At 43.3% G+C, this 27,773-nt stretch overlaps 1 protein-coding gene across 2 annotated transcripts; it reads right to left on the reverse strand.

Annotated features, from left to right (window-relative positions):
• Positions 1-5,188: 5,188 nt before the first annotated feature.
• TUBA8 (tubulin alpha 8) lies at positions 5,189-26,698 on the reverse strand. 2 transcript variants are annotated; one of them, XM_026502783.4, is made up of 5 exons: positions 26,451-26,698; positions 14,473-14,695; positions 12,789-12,937; positions 10,446-11,126; positions 5,189-6,782 (listed from the first exon to the last, which is right to left on the reverse strand). In XM_026502783.4, exons 1-5 carry the CDS (start codon positions 26,451-26,453, stop codon positions 6,489-6,491), a joined length of 1,350 nt encoding a protein of 449 aa, XP_026358568.1. In that variant the 5' UTR covers positions 26,454-26,698; the 3' UTR covers positions 5,189-6,488. The 2 variants fall into 2 exon arrangements, with proteins under 2 accessions (XP_026358568.1, XP_026358569.1); XM_026502784.3 differs by lacking the exon at positions 14,473-14,695 and having other exon boundaries at positions 26,451-26,613.
• Positions 26,699-27,773: the final 1,075 nt, after the last annotated feature.

The following is a 27,773-nucleotide window of genomic DNA, read 5'->3' on the forward strand; positions in this document are numbered from 1 at the left end:
AGTCAAGCAGAGAAAGGCAATTATCGTATGGTTTCTCTCATCTATGGAACATAAGAACTGGGAAGATCGGTAGGAGAAGAAAGGGATAAAGAAGGGGGGGTGATCAGAAGGGGGAATGAAGCATGAGAGACTATGGACTCTGAGAAACAAACTGAGGGCTTCAGAGGGGAGGGCGGTGGGGGAATGGGATAGGCTGGTGATGGGTAGTAAGAAGGGCACGTATTGCATGGTGCACTGGGTGTTATACGGAACTAATGAATCATCGAACTTTACATCAAAAACCAGGGATGTACTGTATGGTGACTAACATAATTTTAAAAAATTAAAATAAATAAATACTGATTGTTATTTTGAATCAAAAACAATTAAAATAAAATAAAAATTAAAAAAATTACAAATCTCTAGCAAGACTGGCAAAGAAAAAAAAGAATCATTGAATTCTACCTCTGAAACTAATAATACACTATATGCTATTTAATTGAATTTAAATAAAATAAATTTTTTAAAAAGAAAAAAAGAGAAAATACAAATTACCAATATCAGGAATTTAAAAGGCGATGGTACTACAAAACCTGCAGATATAAAAGCAAATAAGAGAATAGTATAAACAGCTATACACACATAAATTTGACAACTTATTTGAACTGAACAATTCTTTGAAAAGCACAAACTACCACACTTCACCAATATGAGATAGTTTGAATAACTCCATAAGCTTTAAAGAAATTGAACTTTTAATTTTTACAACTCTAAAAAAGAAATCTCCAGGCCCAGTTGTTTTCCCTGTAATGGTACCCTGATATCAAAATCTGGCAAAAACAGTGCAAAAAGGAAAACTGTAGACCAATATTCTTTATGGATACTGATGTGAAAATTCTTCACAAAATGTTAGTAGATAGAATTAATCAATATATAAGAAGGTTTATATACCTTGACCAGGTAGGGTTTTATTACAAGGATACAAAGATGGTTCAATATTCAAAAGTCAATGTAATCGACCATATTAGCAGGCTAAAGAAGAAAATCACGTGATCAAAATCAACTGATGCAGAAAAGGCATTTAACAAAATTCAACTTCTATTTATGATTTAAAACTCTTAACTAGAGATAGAGGTAAACTTATATACTATATAACTCCATCTGTATAACATTTTCAAGGTAACAAAACTATGGAGATGGGAAACAAATTGGGGATTGCCAATGTTTAAGGGTTGGGGAGGAGGATGAGTAGGAATAAAGGGGGTATCTTTGTGCTGATAGAACAGTACCTTATCTTTGACTGGACTGGTAATTACACAAATCTACACATGTGATAAAATGGCATAGAAATACGTCTACAAATGTCAATGTTAATTTCCTGAGTTTGATATTATGTAAAGTAGAATTGATGGAGGAATCTGGGTAAACCTCTCTGTACCATTTTTGCAACTTCCTGTGAATCTCTATCTCAAAATAAAGGTTTTTTTAAGAAAAAAAATGGGCAAAAATAAAATAAAATGAAACGGGCATTTTTATTGGATTAAATTAAACTTATAAATTAACTTAGGGAGAATAATATGTTTATTTTGTTGACAGTTACTATCCAATTATAAGGAACGTCTTTAAATTTGCTCATTTATTTTTGTGTCTTTGAGTATAAAGTTTTCTCATAAAGGCTTCTAAACATTTCTAGTTAAATTTTTATTTCTAAGCATCTCTTTGTTTCTATTGTTAACGGAGGTTTTATTGTATTTGTGAAATCAAGGCTATTAATTAATACCCTGCTACCATACTGACATATTTAAGTTAGTCTTATAGAGCAGGGTTTTCCAAATGCACCATCATCTCATCTACAAATACAAATTGTTTTACTTCTTCATTTCCAACTACTGTTCTTCTATTTTTCCTTATCTGAATGCATTAGTTAATACTTGAGTACAATTTAAATAGTGGTGGAGATGCTAGGCATCCTGCATCCCTGCCTTGTTCCTGATTTTAGTGAAATGCCTCTAATGTTTCCCCATTATGATGCAGGCTTTAAGACTGATGGAATTCCTAATATTGAACTATGGTTGAATTCCTGGAATAAACCCCAATTGGTTGTGCTGTGCTTTTCAATGTATGAATTCCGTTTGATAATAATTTACTAATGATTTTTGCATTGGCATTTATAAGGAAGCCATTTTACATTTTTATTTCCTCCCCTCCCACTGCAAAATAATGGAATCTGCTTAGAATGTCTATGTTCTGGGGGTGCCTGGGTGTGGCAGTCAGTTAAGCATCTGAATCTTTGTTTTGGCTCAGGTCGTGATCTCAGGGTTGTGAGATCAAGCTCCAAGTTGGGCTCTGATCGTCAGGGAGTCTGCAGGAGTCCCTCTCCCTCTGCTCCTCCCGCTTATGCTCACTCCCTCTAAAATACATAAATCTATCTTTTAAAAAAGTCTATTCTGCCTCATTGATCATGAGCCAAACAATAGCTTTACATTTTAGACTTTAGTTTCTAAATCCAAAATACGATATATAAAAAGTCACGTAAGGAGTTCCATTCTGCACATCATGAAAAGATGTGGGTAAGTCAAGTCTCACCTTTACTCTTGGGGATTATGTTACATAAGAGAAGGAAGGATAACCTAAGCATTACAAAATTTAATTAGTATCAGTATTGATATCCATTCTTAATGCCCCACTCCCTCTCTCACTTTAATCACCCCTAAAATGCTCAGCATTATGAGTTTGTCCCAAGACCTAAAAAATAAAAACAAAAACCAAAAAAACCCTGATTTTTTTAATGTAAACAGTTTAGACTCACAACACGAAAAGAAAGTTTTCAATCCCTTAGTAGATTTGCATTGTTACAGGAAAGGTGATTCCACTGGGATTGACTCAGTGGCCCTTAACAACTCAGAATAGTGGGGCTAGTGGCAATTTTGTGTTAGAGAAAAGTTAAATGCTGATCAAATTGCTGATAGAAACAGCAGTTTGGAGAAAATAAATATCCTATCTTCTTCCTTAGTAGGTTTATTTTGGAACCTAAGCTGATTGCTGTCAAAAGACTGTTGGAGAGGATGTGGAGAAAGGGGATCCCTCCTACATTGTTGGTGGGAATGCAAGTTGGTACAGCCACTCTGGAAAACAGTGTGGAGGTCCCTTAAAAAGTGAAAAATTGAGCTACCCTATGATCCAGCCATTGCACTACTGGGTATTTACCCCAAAGATACAGACGTAGTGAAGAGAAGGGCTGTATGCAACCCAATGTTCATAGCAGCATTGTCCACAATAGCTAAATCGTGGAAGGAGCCGAGATGTCCTTCAACAGATGACTGGATTAAGAAGTTGTGGTCCATATATACAATGGAATATTACTCAGTCATCAAAAAGAATGATTTCTCAACATTTGCTGCAACATGGATGCAACTGGAGGAGATAATGCTAAGTGAAATAAGTCAAGCAGAGAACGACAATTATCATATGGTTTCATTCATTTATGGAACATAAGAAGTAGGAAGATGTGTAGGAGAAGAAAGGGAAGGGGAGGGTAAACAGAAGGGGGAATGAAGCATGAGAGACTATGGACTCTGAGAAACAAATTGCGGGCTTCAGAGGGGAGGGGGTTGGGGGAATGGGATAGACCGGTGATGGGTAGTAAGGAGGGCACGTATTGCATGGTGCACTGGGTGTTATACGCAACTAATGAAACATGGATCTTTACATCAAAAACCAGGGATGTACTGTATGGTGACTAATATAATAAAAAAAATAGATACACCCCCCCCCCCCCAAAAAAAGAGTACTTAGCTATACGATTCTGTTTATATGAAGTTCAAGATCAGGGAAAATTAATCTACAGAAATCGGAATGGTTGCCTCTCACTGGGGATATTAACTGGAAAAGAGCACAAGAAAGCTTTCAGCAGCCATGGAAATGTTGCATGTATTGATTTGGGTGATGGTTACATGAGTGCATACATTGTCAAAACTCATCGATCCGTACATTTTATTCTATGTAAAATAAACCTGAATTAAAAAAAAAAAAAGACTGGAGGTCTGTCGTCTTAACAAATCAGGACCCAGTACTACGTGTGCTGGAGTGAGGAATGCATATGAATATCCATGCTGCCAAACTAGAAAGAACCAAGAAATGTGTTGAGAAATTGGGGCAGAAAACTAAAGAGAATTGCACTATATATTATATTAACTCTGGACACTTCTAATTCTTGGGATAAAGTATTTAAAAAGTAAAAGTGACCTTTTTTTTTCTTTTTTTCTTTCTTTTTTTTTTCTTTTTTTGTAAATGAGAGTGACTTGGGAATCCCTAAGAACTGGTGTTAGGATTCAAGAGTCTCGGTAATCCAGACCCAGTGAGCTAAACAAGCAACCTATGAAAGGCTGTTGCACAATTATCTTATCTAGCATCTGCCAAACTTGCTTTACAATCTTAAGAAGACTTCCTAATCCCCGGCTAGAGAAAGAATTATGATGTTGCCTATCTCAGGGAATGGTACAGAATCATCCATTTTTGGGGGGGGTTATTTACCCTCTTTGTAGGGACAACTAACTTCAGTTCTAAAATTCAATAATCCTATTTCATGTCCACAGCCATAAAAGCTGAGGTGGACTGGAGGTACCCAACGCCATGATTGGACAAGGACTTAACCAAATGAAAAAAAATAGAAGAGAAACTGGGGAAAATACATCCAAAGCTTTTATATATCATCCCTCAAACTTTCCAGCAGCCTTATCCCCCTTTATTCATACCTTTTAAACATGACTTTGCCATTCCTGTTACTTTAACCTAATTCATATAAGTCTAAAGGAAAGGAACACACCGTGAGTGAATTACCACAGCCCTAAACCCTGGCCTTGAGAATATGTTATTTTCTCCCTAATTAGGTCATAGTTATACACCCAGGAAGTCCTTTGAGGCTTATCTGAAATCCATGGGTACATCTCTCAACTTCCATCAAGAGGGAATATGCCCTTTCCTGAGTTCCTGACCCTAATTCTCTACTACAATTCTCTAATAAATTTGTCTATGCAGATACCTACGGGACTTGGTTCAGGAATGACCCTCAGGTAAGAGAGGTCACAATGGACAGCATATCTGGACCCTTTTTTTTTTTCACCATGATCTCCTTCATAGAAGAGCAAGAAAGTATGGTCCCTCTGAAAACAATCCTTTAGAAGTGATTAGCATTACTTCTGACATAACCTTCCTTTTCTTGGAACATTTTATTCTATTTTTCTCTTCCAAAGAATACACAAAAATTAGGGAAAATCAACAATTAACAAGATGTACATTTAATACACAGGGACATACTGTGGTCCCAACCCTGGGTATCTTACCAATAGTAGTTTCATAAGAACAGCGTTTTGATTTTCCTAAAATCCTGCCAGAGCTGGGCACAGATACCAAGGCATAGAAACAGTGTAGGGCAACTAATGAATCATCGAGCCTTACATCGAAAACCGGGGATATACTGTATGGTGACTAACATAATATAATAAAAAATCATTATTAAAAAAAAAAAAAAAGAAAGAAACAGTGTAGGGTAGACAAGAATAGAACAGAATCGGTAGGCCCTGCTATCTGAGATCTCTTACTATGTGCAACATATCAACTCTGTAAACCCCAGTTTCTTCATCTATAAAATGAGAATATCCATTTGAGATTGTTGGGAGGATTAGAAATAAGGTATGTATGTATATAAAGTATAGTATATCCTGCTTAAAATGTTCCAAATGTTTCTCTCACTTAGAGAAAAAATCTAAACTCCTTCCCGTGGTCTACAGGCTAAATATGCTTTTGCCCCAGCCTGGTTCTTGGCTCTCATCTCCATCTCACACCATCCTCCAGGCACATTGACCTGCTTTATGTTCTTCAGACATAAGCTTGTTCCCACATCTGTGCTTTGTTCTATGTCCAGCATTCTCTAACTCCAGAACTTCACATGATGGCTCTCTCCTGTCGTTCAGGTCTCCATGACGTCTTTTCTGAAAACCCAGTCTAAAGGAACACTTTCCCTTATCACGGTTTTTTTTTACTTCATTATCAGTTAACATTACCTGAATTATTTCATTCATTTATTTGTGTTTTTACAAGGACAGGAAATGTGTCTGTCTTGTTTCTCACTCTCTAACAGTGCCACTCCCTCCCTGGAATCTTCCCAATGCCCAGATCTTTCCACAGCCAGCAGGCTGCATTTTAGGGTGGGCCCAGACTAATCCAGAATTTAAAATCCTGATTAGGCCTCTTCACAACATGTAACCTGGCTTCACCCTAACCTAGAGACAGTGACTCTCAATTTTTTTAGTGACACAAAGCTGCTTTTACCCAAGGGAAGGTCTGAACAGCCCAGTCACCCACAAGCACTGGTGTCAGACACCTCTTCCAATGGAAGACAGAAATTAGGCTGGGCTTAGGAGTTTAGTCTGTTACTCTTAGAATAATTAAATGTGCTTTGAGTGGAGAAGCATAAATAAAGAGACACAGCCAAGGGGAAAGTGTTATATTTAAAACTCCTCCCCTTCATTTTCTTCTTCAAATGAATCAGTCCCCACTTCTTCATAATCCTTCTCCAGAGCAGCCAGGTCCTCCCTGGCCTCAGAAAATTCTCCTTCTTCCATTCCCTCTCCAACATACCAATGCACAAAGGCCCGCTTGGCGTACATGAGGTCAAACTTGTGGTCCAGGCGGGCCCAGGCCTCCGCAATTGCAGTAGTGTTGCTCAGCATGCAAACAGCCCGTTGGACTTTGGCCAGGTCCCCTCCTGGCACCACGGTGGGTGGCTGATAGTTGATGCCCACCTGAGGAACACAGAAAGAAGAGGAGCAATAAAAGAAAATGCAGAGCAGCCAAAAGATAACTCAAGATGGGGTTGTCTTGGTAACGTGGTATGGTAGCAAGACACAGTCGTGAGTTGGGAATGGGAGCAGGCCTGGATGTGAGAAGAAGCAACCAAAAAGGTTGGAGAAACAAAGTTAGAAAGAGGTGAGTGTTGAAGATAAATTAAAAGCTAGTAGAACTGGGTGCCAGCAAATTCAAGAGAATGGCTATAAAATCTAAAGACTGCAAAAGACTAGTTAGAATTTAAATAAAAACTTGGAAGAAAAAATAAAAACTGCAAAAGAAAAGGAGGAGAACAGGGATGCCTGGGTGGCTCAGTCAGTGGTTAAGTGTCTGCTTTTGGATCAGGTCATGACCCCAGGGTCCTGGGATTGAGTCCCCCTGCATCCAGCTTCTTGCTCAGCAGGGAGCCTGCTTCTCCCTCTGCCTGCCCCTCCCCCTGCTTGTGCGCTCACACTCTCTCTCTCTCCCCCTGCCCCCCAACAAATAAATAAATAAATAAAATATTTTTTTTTACTTTTCAAGAATATATATTTTGCATTTTCACAGCAGTTACTGAATATACTGTTTTAACTTAAATTCAATTAGCCAACATATAGTACATCATTAGTTTCAGACGTAGCGTTCAATAATTCATCAGTTGCATGTAACACCCAGGGCTCATCACATCACGTGCCCTTCTGAATACACTTCATTTTTTTTATTATGTTATGTTAGTCACCATACAGTACTTCATTAATTTTTGAAATAAAATCTTAAAAAAAAAAAAAAAGAAGACGACTCTGGGAAACAAACTGAGGGCTTCAGAGGGGAGCGAGGTGGGGGAATGGGATAGGCCGGTGATGGGTAGTAAGGAGGGCACGTATTGCATGGAGCACTGGGTGTTATACGCAACTAATGAATCATCGAACTTTAAAAAAATAAATGAACTGTTAAAAAAAGAAGAAGAAGAAAAGAAAAGGAGAACAGGGCTGGTAATAGAAATGCTAGTGAGGGAGAGTCAAGTAGACAAATGAGGGTAATGAATGAGATTATTATTAAGGCGGGTATACAATATGTGTTTATCTTGAAAGGGGAAATAGATTCCCTTTAGAGGCAAATTAATTTCTAGACTTGAAGTTTACTCTTTTCCACATGGTCATCTAAAGTTTCTCTTAGTTATACTGTCAACAAATTTATGGAAATTTCTCTGCCAAGAGTTAAGGGCTGTTTAAAAGATCAGGGAGGTGGGTGGAGGATGGGGTAACGAGGTGATGAGAATTAAAGAGGGCACATGATATGATGAGTATTGGGTGTTATATTCAATTAATGAATCATTGAACATTATATCAAAAATTACTGATATACTATACCTTGACTAATTGAATTTAAATTAAGAAAAAAGGATCATGGAGATAATCCAGAGCAATAAATTTAAAAATCCAAAAGTTCCTGGAGATGGTGCTAGTGTTAACCCAGCTCCATGTCTCAGGGGAGTAAGGCTTGTTAGAAGAAAAGCAAGGACTTCAATCAAAGAAAGTTAATCAAAACTCCTGCCTGGACAAACCAACTTCCCAAGATCTGGTAGCACGGCAGGGTCCTCTAAGCTAACCCTAGCCCAATGTGATGTTAGGGGCACTAAGAAATCTCTCTTCTCCCCGTATACATATCCCAAACCAAAGCCAACCCAGAAACTGCAGAAAACTGGAAGAAGTCTAAGGTAACAAACTGTGGTAGTATTTATGGGACACTGAGAACCACAGTACGATCCAAGACTACCTCTCCTGCCCAGGTCACCATGCGTTAGTTGTCAGCCTTCATAGCTTTAAAACACATGTCCTCTTGAGACGCAGGTGGGAGTTGCTGCAGGCTATGTAGCCAAGGTGCGTAGCCCATTAAATGAATTCACAATCATCTATCATTCCCCTTAGACAAAAGTAGCATCTGGGTGGTAGAAGTGATGATGAGACAGGGGCAAAGGACCAAAAATGAGAAGGGGAAGTGCAATGAATATAAACTTTGCTGTATCCCATACTTTGCTAGATCTGACCCTGAGCAGCAAAAAACTTTGTGCCTAGAGCCAACTCTCCTCTCTTGAACAGTAATTATCCCTTCAACTGAGTTAAATAGGGACAAACACCCTTGGGGAGGATGTGAGAGGACGGAATTCAACAAACATGAGCTTTTCCAAAAAGCAGCTAAAGATGCTAGCCCTACCTATTTTCTGGACAGCTTAAAATAAAAAAGAGAGAATGAGGGGCATCTCCTTTTTGTTAACTTCCCCACCACCCTCACATCTCATTTTTTCTTTTTTTCCTATTCATTTTCTTACTAGCTTGTTTTGTTGTTCGTTTCCATTTTAAAAATTTAAAAAGAACTCCATATTTTGGAAGATCTTGACAGTTTTCACAAGAATGACAGAAACTGATCCATAAAAATAGGTGTGGTCTAGGGGGAAAAGATTATGTATATAGCTAGGAGTTCAGCAGTGAGGAAAAATGCTACAAAAGGAGATCAGCTAGGTCAAAGTCTCATATGCAAATAGGTCAGTCAAGAGATTGGCACATGCTGCCTTGTTTTTGTAAGCCCCATCAGGGAAAAACAGACATGCTCATCTCTGTATATCCAGCAACTGGTATAACCACCCCTGGTGCTGAGTGAACCTTTGAACTATTAAAGGCATGGCTGAGGGTTACTAATTATTAATGCAAATGATGGTAATTATTTTGATAGTGGAATCCGATTAAACACCACAGGAACACAGGACAAAGTAGTCAAGCAGTTCATATGCACAGAGCCAGCTGCATGCCTTGTCTGTGCAACTCAAAGGAGTGACTTCTAACATTCAACATTCACTAGTCCTGAGATCCATGTGTTTTCTCTGGCTATTGTATCTACCCACTAATCCTCAGAGTCTGGCATTTTCCAGATTACGGACACCTGATCTACAACAGGCTTCCTCAGCTTCTGCTTACTCCTGGTTAATGGGAAATGTCAGAGCTTCACAAAATAAGTGACTCACAATCCTATAGTAACCATAAAATTTCTTATCCTCACTCTAAGTTTAATTAAGACTTACAGGATGAATGTTTAATTTTTCAAAATAAACTGGAAGAGGAACACATTTTTTGTTAAAGGAGGGAATTATATCTCTCTGGTAACTTGAATAATTTGGTTAACTCCATTTTCTGATCTATTGTCAGATTACAACTACCTCTACTCATTCATCCCATTCATCCCACACTGCCTGCATGGGTTCTTTCTAGCCTGTTCACTCCTCCTTATTAGAGAAAAGCCCTTTTCTTCCTAACCTTTGAGATGCTTGCAGATGTTAGGGTAGAAGCAGTAGGAGCATTCTCCCTGCCGCATGCAGTATTGCCCCTCCGAGTATTGCGATTGTCCTCCTCCCTCTTCTTTCAAAAATCCTTTCAAATAAAGTCTCTCCTTACTTAAAATAAATGAACTAATGAAATTACGGTTATATTTGTCTTAAGCCCTCTTCCCATATCATCCCATGAAGCCTGAAGCTCCCATGGAATTGTATGTCTAAGACGCTGGAATTTAAACATCTTCCTCCCCCATCGTTAGTAATCTCCCTCTGCTTCTCTAATTGTCTATCTTCTCCCTAAGTCATCAGCTCTCACCTTAAAGCCTGTGGGACACCAATCCACAAACTGAATAGTCCTCTTGGTCTTGATGGCAGCAATAGCAACATTCACATCCTTAGGCACCACATCCCCCCGGTAGAGCATGCAGCAGGCCATGTACTTCCCATGTCTCGGGTCACACTTCACCATCTGGCTGTTGGGCTCAAAGCAGGAGCTGGTTATCTCAGCCACGGAAAGTTGTTCATGATAGGCTTTCTCAGCAGATATAATGGGTGCATAAGTTACCAGTGGGAAGTGGATGCGGGGATAGGGCACCAGGTTGGTCTGGAACTCAGTGAGGTCCACATTAAGGGCACCATCAAAGCGGAGAGAGGCAGTGATGGAGGACACGATCTGGCTGATGAGGCGGTTGAGGTTGGTATAGGTGGGGCGCTCGATGTCTAGATTCCTGCGGCAGATGTCATAGATGGCTTCATTATCCACCATAAAAGCACAATCTGAATGTTCCAGTGTGGTGTGGGTGGTCAGAATGGAGTTGTAGGGCTCCACCACTGCAGTAGAAACCTGAGGGGCTGGGTAGATAGCAAACTCTAGCTTGGACTTCTTGCCATAATCCAGGGAGAGCCGTTCCATCAGCAGAGAAGTGAAGCCAGAGCCAGTGCCCCCACCAAAACTGTGGAAGATTAGAAAGCCCTGCAAGCCAGAGCAGGCATCTGTCTGGGGAGAGTAGAACATGAGAAGAAACCATGAAGACAAGTTTATGAGAATACCCTCATGTGAGCAAAGGCAAGCAATCCTCTCTATCTGCCTCACTGTATTCCTCAACATTTTTATGTAGGTAAAATCAAAACATCCTTGAAGAAGTAAGATAAACGGAGTTGGGTTGATCTTGAGAGAACTAGCTAAAATGTATAGGGTGACAAACTGCACAGGCACATGCCACTAGGTATGTGGAAGGTTCCAGCCCAGTGGCTTGGTTGAACTAGGAATAAGAGTTTCAGAACTACAGTGGTTAATAACTTTGCCATTCAAGAACCCCAACTCTGGGGGCGCCTGGGTGGCGCAGTCATTAAGCATCTGCCTTCGGCTCAGGGCGTGATCCCGGCGTTCTGGGATCAAGCCCCGCATCAGGCTCCTCCGCTGGGAGCCTGCTTCTTCCTCTCCCACTCCCCCTGCTTGTATTCCCTCTCTCGCTGGCTGTCTCTCTCTCTGTCAAATAAATAAAATCTTAAATAAAAAAAAAAAAGAACCCCAACTCCTTGCCCATTTTCCCTGCTCTTGTCATTGGTTTTGTGGGAGCTGCTGACTATACATCTCAGCCCAGCCTTGAAAGGTGGCTCAGGGTACCAATATCAGAAATATAAATGAAGTCAGAGAACCTGAGTTTTAATATCTCTTTTGTCATTTTCCAGTTGTAAAAACTTGAGCAAGTTATTGAACTTCTCCAGATTTCTGTTTTTTCCTGACTAAAGTAGGGCAATAAAAAAAAAAACAAACTTATCTCACAAGGTTATTGTGATTATCAAATGAGATAGTATGATATTGCTGCGCAAGGACTTGATATGTAGTAAGTACTCAATGTTAGCTCTTATCAGAACTAAGGGAATTCATACAGTCACAAATTTTCCCATTGGGTATGATCTATGATACTGGTTCTGAACTTTTGGGGCCCACAGACAGCTTTGAGACAGATAACCCCTATGAGCCTTCCACTAAACAGAAAAAGTGAACATATACAAAAATTTGGCATCCTTAGCTCCCAAGAACCCCTGATCAAGTCCAGCCATTTCCATTGTAAAGATAAGGAAGTGAAAGCTCAAAGAGATAAAGTGGCCCACCTTACAACTCAGAGCTTTCTAGCCAAAACAATCTGATTCAAATCCTACTCTACCACTTTGTAGTTGTGTGACCCACACTGAATTATTGAGCCACCCTGGACCTCAATTTCTTCATCTGTAAAGTATAGGGAGATGACTTTTTTGTATCATTATTAAGGGAATTAAGTGAAGGAATGTATGTAATTGACATTTGTAATGGCATTTGTAAGTGCTCAAATGCTCAATCTCTTCTCTTCCAAGTTAAATTCTCTGTTAACCCATGCTTCCAACAAGAAAAGAGCTAGCCTTCCTTATACCTGGAATTTCCTCCAGATACTACCATAGAGTATCAATAAGAATTAGTAGGGCATTGGCCTGTAGGGTAGTTCATGATGTCCAAGTGGAGGAAGGGGCATCATCCCTGTGAATGCTTCTTACAGAACATAAGCAAAAATTCCCAAATCTTAGGAGCTCTATTCTGTAGCCAGGGGTCATAGGCCCCCACTAATTCTGCTCAGGCTTAGGCCTGACTCATCAATTCCCCACCCTTGTTAATACTTACCAGCTTCCGTATGCGGTCCAGCACCAGGTCGATGCTCTCCTTGCCCACTGTGTAGTGGCCCCGGGCATAATTGTTAGCTGCATCCTCCTTCCCTGTGATCAACTGCTCTGGATGGAAGAGCTGACGGTAGGTTCCTGCCCGAACTTCATCTACCAAGAGACAGAAACCATCAGGTCTTACTACATTGTTTCTAGAGGAGATGCATCCCTCATTAAATATCATATAATACTTTTCTGGGTCTCCATTTCCTCTACCTGTAAAATTCCACTGAGGCAAAACCAGACAACCCTATAATAAATCTGCAAAAGGTTAAGAGAATTCCAGGTTAACATAGGCACTAATAGAACCATAAGCCTGTGACTCAAATAGGCAAAGAGAAACTTTCCTGCTCTGCTGGCAGGAACTTTTAAAAGCATTAGGTTCACAAAGTTCACCAAACACCAAAGTTGACTGCCCCTCCTTCCTTCCACCTTGGCCCCTCAAGTCTTCCTTCTTATTTTTTCTTTCATGCTGCAGGGTTACCCAAAACTTTAACCCAATTTCACTTGCACCAAAATGTTCTAGGGATACAGAGAAAGATTCCAGGTGATCTGCTCTCCCAGGAATTGTCCCACCCCTAACCTAATATATGTCAGGCACTAGAGATATTTTAGAATGACTCTGAAGCAGAGCTATGCTCCAGGTTCTAGACAAGCAGGGACCCTAGAGAGGGTGGCCATTCAGCTCACCTTCAAGGGTCCACACAAGGTAGACATATGGCAGACCAAGATGTATCAAGCCCCAACTACATACTCTCTTTTCTTCAGAGTTCCTCTACGACCCCACCCAGGGAAATCACCCATTTGCATAGTGCCTGGGAGGGTAATCTGCACATTTTGTATTTGTACAAAGTATCCAAGGGTTGTGTACCTATAGTCTGTTGCCCCTAGAAATTAGTATTTAGGCATTATAGACATTAGCCCAGATATCTCTGTGAAACTTACCCATCCCTTGCTTGGTGAACCAGCCTTGAAGCTGAGGAAATCCCGATGTTGAGCTGAGGATTGACCCAGGAGTCAGACCCAAGGTAAGTGATGTTGGAGTAGAGGGGAGGGGCACTCAAGGGAAAGATGAAGCACCAAGAACCCTGTCCCAACACAAGTCAGGATTCCTGTTTTCTATGATCCAGAAGAGGTTTATTCTAGAATTATAGCAACCTCTGGCTGTAAGAGAATGTGCCCGCTGTTATTCCATTTTGCGTAAGATACTGCAAGGTTATACCAGACCCATGAAAAAAGACTGCAATTATTATAGAACCAGAAACCTATACTTTGGAAAATTGACTATTTGAAGACCTCTCATAATTCCTAAAATTATTTTATTTTTTACTCTTAGCATATAGTTAAGAATCTTGACAATTTGGATCTTTCTCAGCAGGTTTAAGAGGTTTAAGTACAGGGTATTTTGTTCTGCATAGGTTACAGCTATAATGGGGGAGTAGAGATCTGTGATTCCCATCGTGAGACTCCACCAGACTGTGAAGATTTCAAGAAACTAACAGAAGTAAGTGTGGGGTGGGGTGGGGAGGTTCTAGCTGAGCCACCCCCACCTTCCAACTGGAGATTCTGCTTCCTAAGCTATCATGGACCAAAGGCTCTGCAGCTTCATGTTGTTCTCTGTGGAAACGATCCTAACCCATACTCACCTACTACAGTAGGCTCCAGATCTACCAGGACAGCCCGAGGCACATGTTTCCCATTGCCAGTCTCACTGAAAAAGGTGGTGAATGAGTCATCGTCGTTGACCTTGCTGGCCTGGACACCAAAGGTGCCATCCACCTGGATGCCATGTTCCAGACAGAAGAGCTCCCAGCAGGCATTGCCAATCTGAACTCCCGCTTGACCCACGTGGACTGATATGCACTCCCGCTGTGAGGAGAGTACGAATCAAGGTCAGAGAGTCCTAGGCCCTAGTCATGCCCTTATGCTATATCCTGCACATCTGCGGACTTGTCTCTCCCTGGCATTCAACTCACAGGATATCCATCCCTCCAACCATGCCATATAAAACCAGGTGGGGTCTGAGGCGTGCACTGGGCAGCACTGCACCTGGACTGTGATTTGGCTCTGAGGAAGAATCACGGTTTTGTGGCTTGTTCTAAAGGTTGTTTCATAGGGTTAATTCTTTGTACCAAGAAAAGGAAAAACAGGGCAGCCATACTGATAATACAAGGGGCTCATTCCAAACCATGAAATTCCTGTACTGATGAAGAAGGTCAAAGGATGAACCAATGATAACAGCAGAAACTGTACATAAGTTCACTACCATACACAGTGCAGCATTCATATTCTTGCCTAAGCCCTGACCTTCCTAGACAACAGCCTCTATCTCTCTTTCTATCCCTCGTTCTCTCTCTTTCCCTCCTCCCCCCTTCCTCTCCTTCTCTCTCCCATACATACATACACACACACACACACACACACACACACACACAGAGTCTCAGAATATCATAGAGCAGATAAACAGTCATGGAAGGAAAATATTTTGTAAGTAGGTATCATGGATATCTTTAGTGTTCTGGTTACAAATGTAGGAAGAAGAAAGGATTTTTACATCAGCAAAGGAAAATTGGGATTGTGTAAATTAGGCTCTTTCTGAACTCTGAGAAGTTGGAAAATTTCTTTGTAGCCACCATAATCTGCTCCCTTGCCTATGTCAGGCCACATATTAAAGCTGACTTTTAGAGGGTCTTTACCTCTTTAAGCCACAATTACCTGACTGATCATAATTGAGGATGAGAATGGCTGTGTGTGCATGAGACAGAGACAGAGAGAGAAAATGAATGCGTGTGTATTAACAGAAGCTGGGTTTTACCAGAAAGCCGTATCACCTCCATATATCCCACCTGTGAGGAAGCAGTTGCCACCACAAAGTGGCTCTGTGCCTGTGATGCCTGTTAGAGCTCAGCTGGGAAGCATGTGCTTCGTCCATGGGTTTCTATTCTTATCCATGACCCAACCTGGCATTTTCCAACTAGGTAACCCAAGCCAAGAGCAGAGCCTCCAGAGAATTTGGCTGGGCATTGAAACACATGGAGTCAGAGGGAACTTGGAAGTTCTCTGGGCATGGGAACAGGGCAGCTTCCCTGAATAACACCTCAAAGAGCCAGAGGTGCCAGGACCCATTACTCCGTAATTCAATTTTAGAACTGAGCACCTATCCTACACCTGTCTCTATGCCCTTGCCTTGGGGAGTATAGAGCACAGGTGTTCACAGCAGCCAGTATGAAACATAGCCCTATCTGGAAATACAACCCAGCTGTATTTCCATGAGTCTGGTAGCCAGAGAAAGGCTTCACTCACAAAGTTGTCCACACCCCAGGGTTTAAATCTAGCCTTCTCAATTTACCTGCTGTGCTGTGTGACCTTGGCTGATTTAACTAACTTCACCTCATCTGGAAATAAGTTAGCCATGATTATAGTTGTTTCTGCCTTTACCATTATCATTTTCATTATGATATTACCTTGTAGCTTTATTCTGCACCCAGAAGAAACACGGAAGAAACACAGTGGAAACACTAAAGAAAGACTCCAGGTCTCCATTCTACTCAACTTTACTGTGAGGTCTATTTTCTGCCTTCACCTTAGGTCTTAATTTTAAAAAGTGTCTTTAAAAAGACTTTTAAAAAAAGTCTTTTAAAAAGTGTCCTACACCAAGAACTACCCCACAACTACTGTATTATCAACAGTCCACATCTTTCACATCCAGGCAGCCCTGGCTTCTTAGGAAGGTGTCTAAAGCTGATGGGACTTTGGAGAGACCTAAAAAACCAGTCTGATCCTATATATACCTTCTAGGCGACAGCATCCTCTGTGGCCCTGACCCTCAGTCTTCTGAACCTTGCCCCCCCCCCACTAACCACCACCACACCCCACCTATCCTCCAGGCGTATCTGTGGTGCTGTTTGCTCTCCAGTCAGCCCTCCCCTCTGGAACACTCTTTCTTTTTCAGCAAGAATGTAGGGATATTTAAGAAAGATCAGAGGTCATAGGAGGAAGAGTAAAGGCTCTTTGGGACCAGAAAACTACCAATATGATGATATCAATGATATCAGCCTCTTTTGATATCTCCTTTAATTTCACACAACTGATAAATATGCCAGTCTTCACAAACACTCTCTTTCTCTCTTTCTTACACACACACACACACACACACACACACACACACACACACACACATCCCTTAGGAAGAGCTATTTTCCCTGTTAAACTAAAGAGTAATTGGAAGTATAAAAGAGACTCAGGAATAACTGATATGTTCATAGATGCTTCCAAAACCCAAAAGTGGCTACACCAATCAAGAGAAAAGGAAGATCCCTCAATACCATTCCCCACTAACAGGAACCAGGGCTCCTGGGAGAAATGAAGAATTCTAGGTCTGGGGCAAGGAATACACAAGATGAGCCTGGAACATCTTATGGTGCCTGAAAGCACAGAAGCTAACACAGGCTGGGATGATGTCGAAAGATTTCAGAAACCAAGTTGAAGAAGCTCCCACTGCCAAAGATGAGACAGCATGAGCATCAAAAAGAAGAATAATGGTACTTGATTGAAACAGGATGTATATAAAAATCCACAACTCCTTAGTGTTAAGAAAACAAATAAAACTCATTTGTCCCCAGATAGCACTGTTGATGAGGGAAAGCTCTTTTTTTTTTTTAACTGAGGATTGTCAGCTAATAAATGTACAAGGAATGATATATTAAGATATGTTGCCATATAAAGAAATGGATATTCATATAGCGCCAAAGAATCACTGTTACTTCCAGGTTACAAGGGAAAAAGTAACCACAACAGTTACTAGCCAAACACTGGAATCAATCTTAACAGTACTGATAGTGAGAAAACCAGACATTAAGACCCTCCTGATGTGATGCAACATGACATACACAACACCACCCATGAGGAATTCTTGTACTTAGCCTTGGGATGCCTGGGCGGCTCGGTCGGTTAAGCGTAAAACTCTTGGTTTTGACTCAAGTCATGATCTCAGGGTTGTGAGATTGAGCCCTGCATTGGGCTCCACGTTGGGCCTGGAACCTGCCTAGGATTCTCTCTCTCCCTCTCCTTCTGTTCCTCCCCGCCCCACTCACTCTTACACATGTGCTCACACTCTCTCTTAAAAAAAAAAAAACAACTCAGTCTTAATCTATTAAACACTTTAAATTTTGTTACATTAGAGATAACACCACGATCAGAGTGATAGGTGACATCATGAGAAAACAAAATAAATTCAGAAGGTGAAACTTCTACAGGGCAATTGATACAATCTTTTTAGTTCATGAAAAATAAAGATGATAGGAGAGATTGTTCCATATCAAAAGAAACTCAAGAAACATAAATCCACATGTAGTATGTGTACTTTGCCTGAAATCTGGTTTGAACAAATTAAAATTATTTGGGGGACAAATAGAGAAATTGATTAATTTTGTTAAGCATGATAATGAAAGTATAGTTAGGTATGACAATGTCCTTATTTTTTAGGGTCATTTTTTAAAAAATTATGTTCAGTTAGCCAACATCATTAGTTTTTGAGGGTCACTTCTAAAGCATTTGGGGCAAAATGCCATGACATCTGTATTTTACTTTAAAATACTTCAACAATTGTTGGAGAGGATGTGGAGAAAGGGGATCCCTCCTACATTGTTGGTGGGAATGCAAGTTGGTACAGCCACTCTGGAAAACAGTGTGGAGGTCCCTTAAAAAGTGAAAAATTGAGCTACCCTATGATCCAGCCATTGCACTACTGGGTGTTTACCCCAAAGATACAGACGTAGTGAAGAGAAGGGCCATATGCACCCCAATGTTCATAGCAGCAATGTCCACAATAGCTAAATCGTGGAAGGAGCCGAGATGCCCTTCAACAGATGACTGGATTAAGAAGTTGTGGTCCATATATACAATGGAATATTACTCAGCTATCAGAAAGAACGAGTTCTCAACATGTGCTGCAACATGGACGGCACTGGAGGAGATAATGCTAAGTGAAATAAGTCAGGCAGAGAAAGACAACTATCATATGATTTCTCTCATCTATGGAACATAAGAACTAGAATGATTAGTAGGGGAAGAAAGGGATAAAGAAAGGGGGGGTAATCAGAAGGGGGAATGAAGCATGAGAGACTATGGACTATGAGAAACAAACTGAGGGCTTCAGAGGGGAGGGGGGTGGGGGAATGGGATAGACCGGTGATGGGTAGTAAGGAGGGCACGTATTGCATGGAGCACTGGGTGTTATACACAACGAATGAATCATCGAGCCTTACATCAGAAACCGGGGATGTACTGTATGGTGACTAACATAATATAATAAAAAATCATTAAAAAAAAAAAAGTTGTGGTCCATATATACAATGGAATATTACACAGCCATCAGAAAGAACGATTTCTCAACATTTGCTGCAACATGGACGGCACTGGAGGAGATAATGCTAAGTGAAATAAGTCAAGCAGAGAAAGACAATTATCATATGGTTGCTCTCATCTATGGAACATAAGAACTAGGATGATCAGTAGGAGAAGAAAGGGATAAAGAAAGGGGGGTAATCAGAAGGGGGAATGAAGCATGAGAGACTATGGACTCTGAGAAACAAACTGAGGGCTTCAGAGGGGAGGGGGGTGGGGGAATGGGATAGGCCGGTGATGGGTAGTAAGGAGGGCACGTATTACATGGTGCACTGCGTGTTATACGCAACTAATGAATCATCAAACTTTACATAAAAAAATTAAAATTAAAATTAAAAATTAAAAAAATAAATGCTGTTATGTCACGGTAAAAATAAATAAATAAATAAAATACTTCAACAAATGCAGCAGGTAAAGTAAAAATGGCAGAAAAATAATAATAATTATTATTAAATCTAGATCATATATGTAAGGGTGGCATTATGGTACTACTCCAGAGATTTAAAATTTTTCATACTAAAAAGAAAAAAAATAAAGAAAGGAACTAGAGGAAAAATGGGAGTAAAGATTCCACTCACCATAATTACCTTATCCTGTCGGGCCCAGGCTCTTCCTGTCCCATTTCACTTAGTCATTTATTCAACTAACAATATTAAGAACTAATTTGTCAGGGCACTGAACTAGCCTCCTCCAGCCACTGCCTGATCACCATCCCCATCGTCCACCCTGGAAGTTCTACATAGATAAACACAGAGCAGACCCAGTACTGATAGCCTTGTGAGGTCACCCCTCATACCAAAGAAAGGTCATCCATCTGGCACAACGGGATGTTATGTCAACAGCAAAAGTTTAGACCGGCCTCATGGACCACCAAATATGATTCCCTCCCCATTTCAAAGATGAAAAATCTGAAGCTCTGAAAGGTAAAGGGACAGATTCAAGATTTCACAGCTCTGCAGCAAGAGCCCAGACTGGAATCCAGGTCTTCTGACCTCGGCCTGAGTTCTTTCCTTTACACCACACAACCTCCGGCCTCACTTGTCTTCTGAACTTCCAGGGCCCTGGGGCATGCCCACATCTACATCAATGTAAGCCTGATAGTGTATACAGCAAGGCCAAGCTTGTATAGCAAAACTCCAAACAGAAAAAACCTCCAGTGCAAAGAAAAACTGAGACGGGCTTATGGTAGTAGCCTCTTTGAAAATGGGTCATCCTTCTCTGATAGAACCAGGAATCTGTTTCTCGGGGCTGGTGTGTACAAGGAGAGGGAGGGGGCCAAAGTACAGAAGAAGCTGACCCAGCAGAGGATATTTAAGTCCTAAATTTGCTCCAAACTCAGATTTCAGATTCCCCTCTCTAGCCAATCAGAGCTCATGTTTTCTCTCTCACACTATTTCTCTCTCTCAGTTCCATTTTGAATCTGGGCTTATAGAGCTCAGACCACTTCTGTGCTCCAAGGATGCTATGAGGGGAAGGGGGCTGGCTCCCTGTGTGCTGCTGGACCTCTCTGCCCAGCAATCCAGGGGGTGAAGATGAGGGAGATGGAGAAACCTAACAGAGGAGTTTCCTTTCCTCAAGAAAAGTATGACATCCTTGGAGGATCTACTGCTGGTGTAACTACAAAAGTTACCCACTCTGTTCATTCCTAAAACAAATATTTATTGTGTTATCGTGGGTAAGAAGGTATCAAAAGGTACTGGGCTAACTCCTACTTATCCTATTCATTAAATGTCACTTCTTACAGGAAGTCTGGAAAACCACAAACCAGCACAGGGCCCCTACTATGTGCTCCCACAATCCTCTTCTTCCCTGTCATTGTATTTATCATGCCATATTATAGTTGCTTGTTCAATTTTCTGACTTTCCTAGCAGAAAGAATACGTTCTATGAGGGCAAGGAACCTTGCTTATCAGTGCATCCCCAAGCACAATGCTTGAACGTAGTAGGTGCTCAATAAATATAGGGATGATTAGAATGAGAACTCTGCACTGAGGGGTCTTAAAATCTAACAAGAGAGTAGCCAGTGCCAAAGAGACGATGGGAGTTCAAAGGAGAAAAAACAACTCTGGCTTGGTTTCCTGAAACAGGAATATTTGCAGCGACCTTGACGAATTTAGACATGCCAAAATGATCGTTTTAGTTGAGCTTAGGAGCAATGTGAACAAGAGGCAGGAAACTTGAGGGCAAGTCCCACAAATTGCACAGTTTGCCTGACGTGTAGGCTCATGAAAGGCAGAGCAGATGAGACATGTGTGCCACCTACCCCACCGTCCACGGGGAGGGGACATGTGTGCCACCTACCCCACCGTCCACGGGGAGGGGACATGTGTGCCACCTACCCCCACCGTCCGCGGGGAGGGGACATGTGTGCCACCTACCCCACCGTCCGCGGGGAGGGCACATGTGTGCCACCTACCCCCACCGTCCGCGGGGAGGGCACATGTGTGCCACCTACCCCCACCGTCCGCGGGGAGGGCACGTGTGCCACCTACCCCCACCGTCCACGGGGAGGGGAGCCTGTGTGCCACCTACCCCACCGTCCGCGGGGAGGGCACATGTGTGCCACCTACCCCCACCGTCCGCGGGGAGGGGAGCCTGTGTGCCACCTACCCCACCGTCCGCGGGGAGGGCACATGTGTGCCACCTACCCCCACCGTCCGCGGGGAGGGCACATGTGTGCCACCTACCCCCACCGTCCACGGGGAGGGGACATGTGTGCCACCTACCCCCACCGTCCACGGGGAGGGGACATGTGTGCCACCTACCCCCACCGTCCGCGGGGAGGGGAGCCTGTGTGCCACCTACCCCCACCGTCCGCGGGGAGGGGAGCCTGTGTGCCACCTACCCCACCGTCCACGGGGAGGGGACATGTGTGCCACCTACCCCACCGTCCGCGGGGAGGGGACATGTGTGCCACCTACCCCCACCGTCCGCGGGGAGGGGAGCCTGTGTGCCACCTACCCCACCGTCCGCGGGGAGGGGACATGTGTGCCACCTACCCCACCGTCCGCGGGGAGGGGACATGTGTGCCACCTACCCCACCGTCCGCGGGGAGGGGACATGTGTGCCACCTACCCCCACCGTCCACGGGGAGGGGACATGTGTGCCACCTACCCCCACCGTCCGCGGGGAGGGGACATGTGTGCCACCTACCCCCACCGTCCACGGGGAGGGGACATGTGTGCCACCTACCCCCACCGTCCACGGGGAGGGGAGCCTGTGTTCTGCAGAGCATCAAAAAAAAAAAAATTCTAGAACTTTACAGCCCTTTTACAATTCCACTATAAGAAACCCTTTCTTATATCAATCTTATATTATTTCTATTTTAATAATAGTCATTCCCTTTCGTTTTGCTCTCAGAGGACTAAGATCAGCTAATTAGGAACCCCCGCAGAAGGAGGCTTTGTAGCTTCAAAAATCATTGTGAAGTATCATAAAACAGTAAAACTGGCATATTATCTAGGAAAGAAACTGACACAGACCAGCAGTATTTGCCATGTGAAAACCTGAGACCAGTCCACATCCCCTGAGCACCAACATGGTCAAATGCCACACAGCTGCTTTCAGGAAGCATATTATTACACCAAATTAAGATTAGTTGTCAGGCTGGGCTAATAAATCACCTATATTTTAGGATCTAGGTTAAAGATGGCAAATAAAAAGTAGGTCCACAGTGTTACGGAGGAATAACTAAAGTAAGGAGAAATGTGATCCATAAAAGAGCGCTTGAATTATCTCTGCTCAAACCCCTTCAATTACAGCATATTTGGAATCACTCAGAACAAAGAATACATAGCAAGCCAGACAGCAAGAACAAAAATTTGACCTAAATTAACATCAGTGAGTGAAAGTAGCTCAAGAGAGGGGGCTCACATTATAGGCACTGTATTTAGGGCAGCAATAGGGATTACATAAGACCACCTTTAGGAATGGCAGGGGTGTGCCATAAGTAGATCCCCAGCCTGAGAGACCCATTGGTGTCCAAAGGCCCTTAGGCTTTAACGGACATTGGGGGCAAGTGTGAGAGACAGTTAAGGAGTTTTAATCTGGTGCACACCACCCACTCCATTTTCCCATTCTCTTCCACAGTTTATTATCTGGGACTAATTCTAACAGGAAGACACAGACAGGGGAAATGTCAACCACAAAGGCCACAGATAGCATTTTCCAAAGGGAAAAGGAGCAGTTGGTCCACTCTGCCCCCAAGGAAGGACAGTTGGGTCCACCCACCCCCTATCGCCGGTCCTGAATTCACCAGCTACTTCCCCCTCAGAAGTTATTTTTAACTTTTCGTCTTCCTCTCAAGGTCACTCAGGAACCCCCTCAGAAAGGACACTCAGCAACAGCAATAGTCCTCTAGCTCTGCATGGGCCTGACCTGAGCCTGGAAGCTTCTTATGAAAACTCCTCCACATTTAGCCAGCACCTTTGCCCTAGCCACTGCTAAGGAAAGTTCTATTCATCAGGGTTCTGCTGCTGCTCAGAGGCATGTACCCCCACAATGTCTGGGGGAATCTGTGCTTAGTAATGGGAAGGGCAGATGCAGCAGTGACTCCAGCAATGATCTGAGGTCAGAAAATAAGTATGGACCCTGCAGAGCTCAGCCATGCCTGTCTACGTGGGGGCAGTGTGCAGAAGACTGCAGACACAGAAGCAGTGTCCATCTCGTCCCCCAAACACTCTCCCTTGCCTTTTTTTTTTTTTTTTTGAGGAAACAGGCTCTTTGCTGCCATTTCATGCCTATCCCCATCTGAACCAGTGCTCCCTCGTTCAGAAGGAATGCAGTTAAGATGGCTGTGCGCCAGATGTTCTCACCTCCCCATAAACCTAGACACTTTCTCTGTGCCCTGGTGTCATTGACATGGGCTTGGCTTGGGGCACCTGGCCAGGCGTCTCCATACCACTTTCCCCAAAAGCGTCCTAGTCTCAGTTCCCAGAAGAACTGCTTACTGGAAGGACACTGGGAGCAGACGGGAATGCTCAGTTATAGGATTACTTATACATTTCTTACTCAGAACCTACAGAACTGCTGAATCTAATTCTTCTTAACACAGAAGCAGGCCTCTCCCTCCAACCCCCACAAGGGAAGGGAATTCTGGAGGATGGCTGCCTGAAACCACCTGTTAAAGGAAGTAAAGTCCTTTCTGCAAGGGTGGGATTCTTTGGGTCTTTATTTATTAGATGTGTCAGTCTAGGCTTTTAGGAATGAATCAAGAGATTTTTTAAAAAGAGATTCTATGAGTAGGAAATGGCCAATAAAAAATGTTTTCCCATTAAGACAATGCTGCCCATGTAATTAAATATTTTAAACACAACCTGCTATACAAAATTCAGTTTCATAATAAATAAAATAGTCTCTTTTCAAAATATTCAACCATAGGTTTTCAGTTAAACAGCCACATTTAAAATAAGTTTTTACTGTTTAAAATTTTTATTTACCAGATATTTTCGGAAATTTGCCTATTGAATATACATTAAAGTTTGCTCAGAGGGCTAGATTACGATCCTTGGCTCCCCTGTAAGCCTCCTTTAGGCTCTACTCTGAGAGTCGCGATGGCATTCAGGTCAAAATTAAAACATGCAAGAGAAAGCACTTTGAAGATTATAAAGCACTACATGCCAGATATTATAAATATTAAATCTCAAATTTTGAGTATGCTGCCTAGAATTTGCTTCAGAATAATAAGAAGTGAGGGAAAGGGGAATAAATGAAGCAAGACTTGTCATAAGTAGATAATTGTTGAAATTGGATGAGGCATATCCTGGGGTTCATTATGCCATTCTCTCCCCTTTTGTATATGGTTGAAATTCTCCACAATAAGAAGTTTAAAATAGTAAAGCTAGGTGGAGCCTTGGAAATTGTAACTATAACCCCTCTTCATTTTGTAGATGAGACCAGTCCAGAGAGGTTAATCGACCTTCCTGAAGCTAGCTGCAGAGCCAGGAGTCAAAATCTTTCTCTGGGCTTCTTCTATGGCCTCACATCAGGGACCTCCAACAGGAGTGGATTCCTTGGGCCGCTATCACCAATATTTCCCAAGTTCTTCAAGCTCCCAGGTGGGTCTGGGAGCTTGCTCCTGAGAGAGAGGCTGCTGGACAGACCTCTAGCTAAGAAACAGCTGGAGCCAGAGCTAGAGGCCCTGGGCACTTTCCAAACACAGCAGAGGCTGGGGGAGGAGGTGAGTTTTCTGGCTTGTGCTGCTCTGTCACTGACACCTAGAGCAAGAGTGCCCAGAGAACCTGACCTTGGCTTATGAGACTTGCTTATTCTGTCCCCCTCCTCCACCCAACCCTTCCAACCCACCTCCCTGCTACCAAAATACCAGGGCTCTGAACAAGGAGATTCCGGGTTTTCAGGCGTTCAGGGAAGTGGATTGGGGACGATTTTACCCACTCCCCGGGGCAGAGGGAGGGAGGGTGGTGACAGGAAGGATTCTAGAGGGCCTGAAGAGGCCCCCTCCAGCAAGATCTGCGTCTACAAAAGGAGTTAGATTTCGGGGAGGGAGAACGGAGCCACCGCTGAGCCCTTAACCATGACAGTAAACAAAAAGAGAAGTCTGAGGTCCCCTTTCCTTCCGGAGGAAGACTTCTGTGTGCCAAAGTGCTTCCGATCCTGACCGCTGGAAAAACTGGGGAGTTGGCGTGGAGCACTCAAGTTTTAAACGCCCCCCAAACCGAAGCGAATGTTCAGAGACCAGAAAGGAAAACGACCTCAAGTGTGGGGAGACTGTGACGCCCTAAGTCCTCTGTCACATCCTGGGGCTCAGTCACACTTGATTGGATTTGGGGACCTAACTGCGCCTGCTCCCCCAGCCGCTGGGGCCCAGCTCACCCACCTGGAATCCCTGGACAGTCCCCTACTTAGCCCACTCTAGTCCCTGAGCTGCCCGCCTGAGGATCCCCCAGAATCTCACCTTTTCTGCGCAGGCTTCCCATGTCCTCCCTCTCCTCACTGCATGCGCAAATCCCCCTTAGGTCCCTTTGGGGGACTATTCGCCTCAGGTCTCTACTTTATGTCTATTATAAAGGGTACTGGCACGATGTCCTCCACCCGAGGGTACAGACCCCCTTGACCCTGAACTGACAGCCCAAGAGACTTCGAGCTCTGAAGATCCAAAGCAATGGTTCCGTTGGCCCCCGAGTAGATATGGATCTCGGCTCGGTGCCAGTTCCGCGCCCCAGATCCCCGGCCCCCAGCCCCGGGCCCTGGAAAGGCTCACCATCGCGGCTGCTCTCCTCGCTGGCTCGCCTCGCAGCTGGGCCTGCCCACCCCAACTGCTCTAGATACAGCCGCCTCCGCTGTTGTGACACACTGGGTGGGAGGGGGCCGGGGACAGACATGCTGGGCCAGCAGCAGCCCTGCAGCATCACAGTGCCCGGGGAGGGGAGGGACCGGAGCAGGTCACAATTGCTCCTCCCCGCCCACCCGCGGCTCAAATCCCCGGGCAGCAGCCGTGGCCCCACCCCGCCTCTGGGTCCACCCTCGGCATCGGGAACTGCTCGCCCTGGGAACTGCGCGGTTGAGTTCCTAGCGCTTCCGTGGCTCCGTGGGGGTGGCACTCCTATTACCAAAGCGCACTTGCACACTCTGCGTGATCGGCCATTAGCTGGAAAGCGGCTTAGGAAAGAAATGTAAAAGTGCTGCTGAACAAAATGTTCATCACTGCCCAAACTTTCATTCTCTTCCTGCTGCCACACACTAGCTGCCAGGATGGACCGGGCCAGGCAGGAAAGGCACCTAATTGGGGTTTAGTTGACTGCAGTCACCTACACCCAGGAGCATGCAGGGCTCCCTGCTAGGAGGAGTAGGCTTCCAAGCTCCGCTCTGCTGCTCACCTGCCTGTGCTGAGCCTCTGCCCTAGTAACCTGTTTCTACTTCCATCTAAGCCTGTGTGGTCACTGGAGAATTAACTGAGATGACATATATAAAGCCATAGAGCTCCTGGTACACAGCAGGTGCTCAGTACTTAAGCTGTTTGTTTCTACTGCTCTATTTGGTGTACATCACTCCTTCACCATTATTTTCAAATCTCTTTCTTGATCCATTTATCATCACTCCCTCTTCCTTTCTTTTCAGCCCAGAATGTACTAAATCATATCAGGGTTCTGGCTTCCTCTTTGCCCAATAACAGGGCCTCCTCCTGGTGGCCACAATGATGTTACAGGGCAAGGGGTTTCTCTAGTTGGAGACGGCTGGGAGCAACTGAGTCTGGCCTTGGTAAGATCCCCTCTCTTTACACTTCTGATTTTGGCAACATTATTAAACCTCCATCCACTTTCCCCAGCAGAGGCCAATCCCTGCTGAAATATGAAACCCAGTCTCCCATCCCACTTTTCTCAGGCACCTGACCACCAACCATCAAATCACTCCAGGCAAATTCATGGCTTTTCTCAAGATACTACTACACAGAGCTGCTTTGACTAAAGTACTACACTTTGCCCACTGATACATACAGTACTTATTAGGTTATGAGTTGAATTTTTGTCTGTCTTATAATATAATATCCTGAAAATTGAGAATCATGATTAAGCTAACTCCCAAG

This window comes from Ursus arctos, unplaced genomic scaffold, assembly GCF_023065955.2.
Source record: "Ursus arctos isolate Adak ecotype North America unplaced genomic scaffold, UrsArc2.0 scaffold_26, whole genome shotgun sequence".
In the NCBI taxonomy this organism is placed as follows: domain Eukaryota; kingdom Metazoa; phylum Chordata; class Mammalia; order Carnivora; family Ursidae; genus Ursus; species Ursus arctos.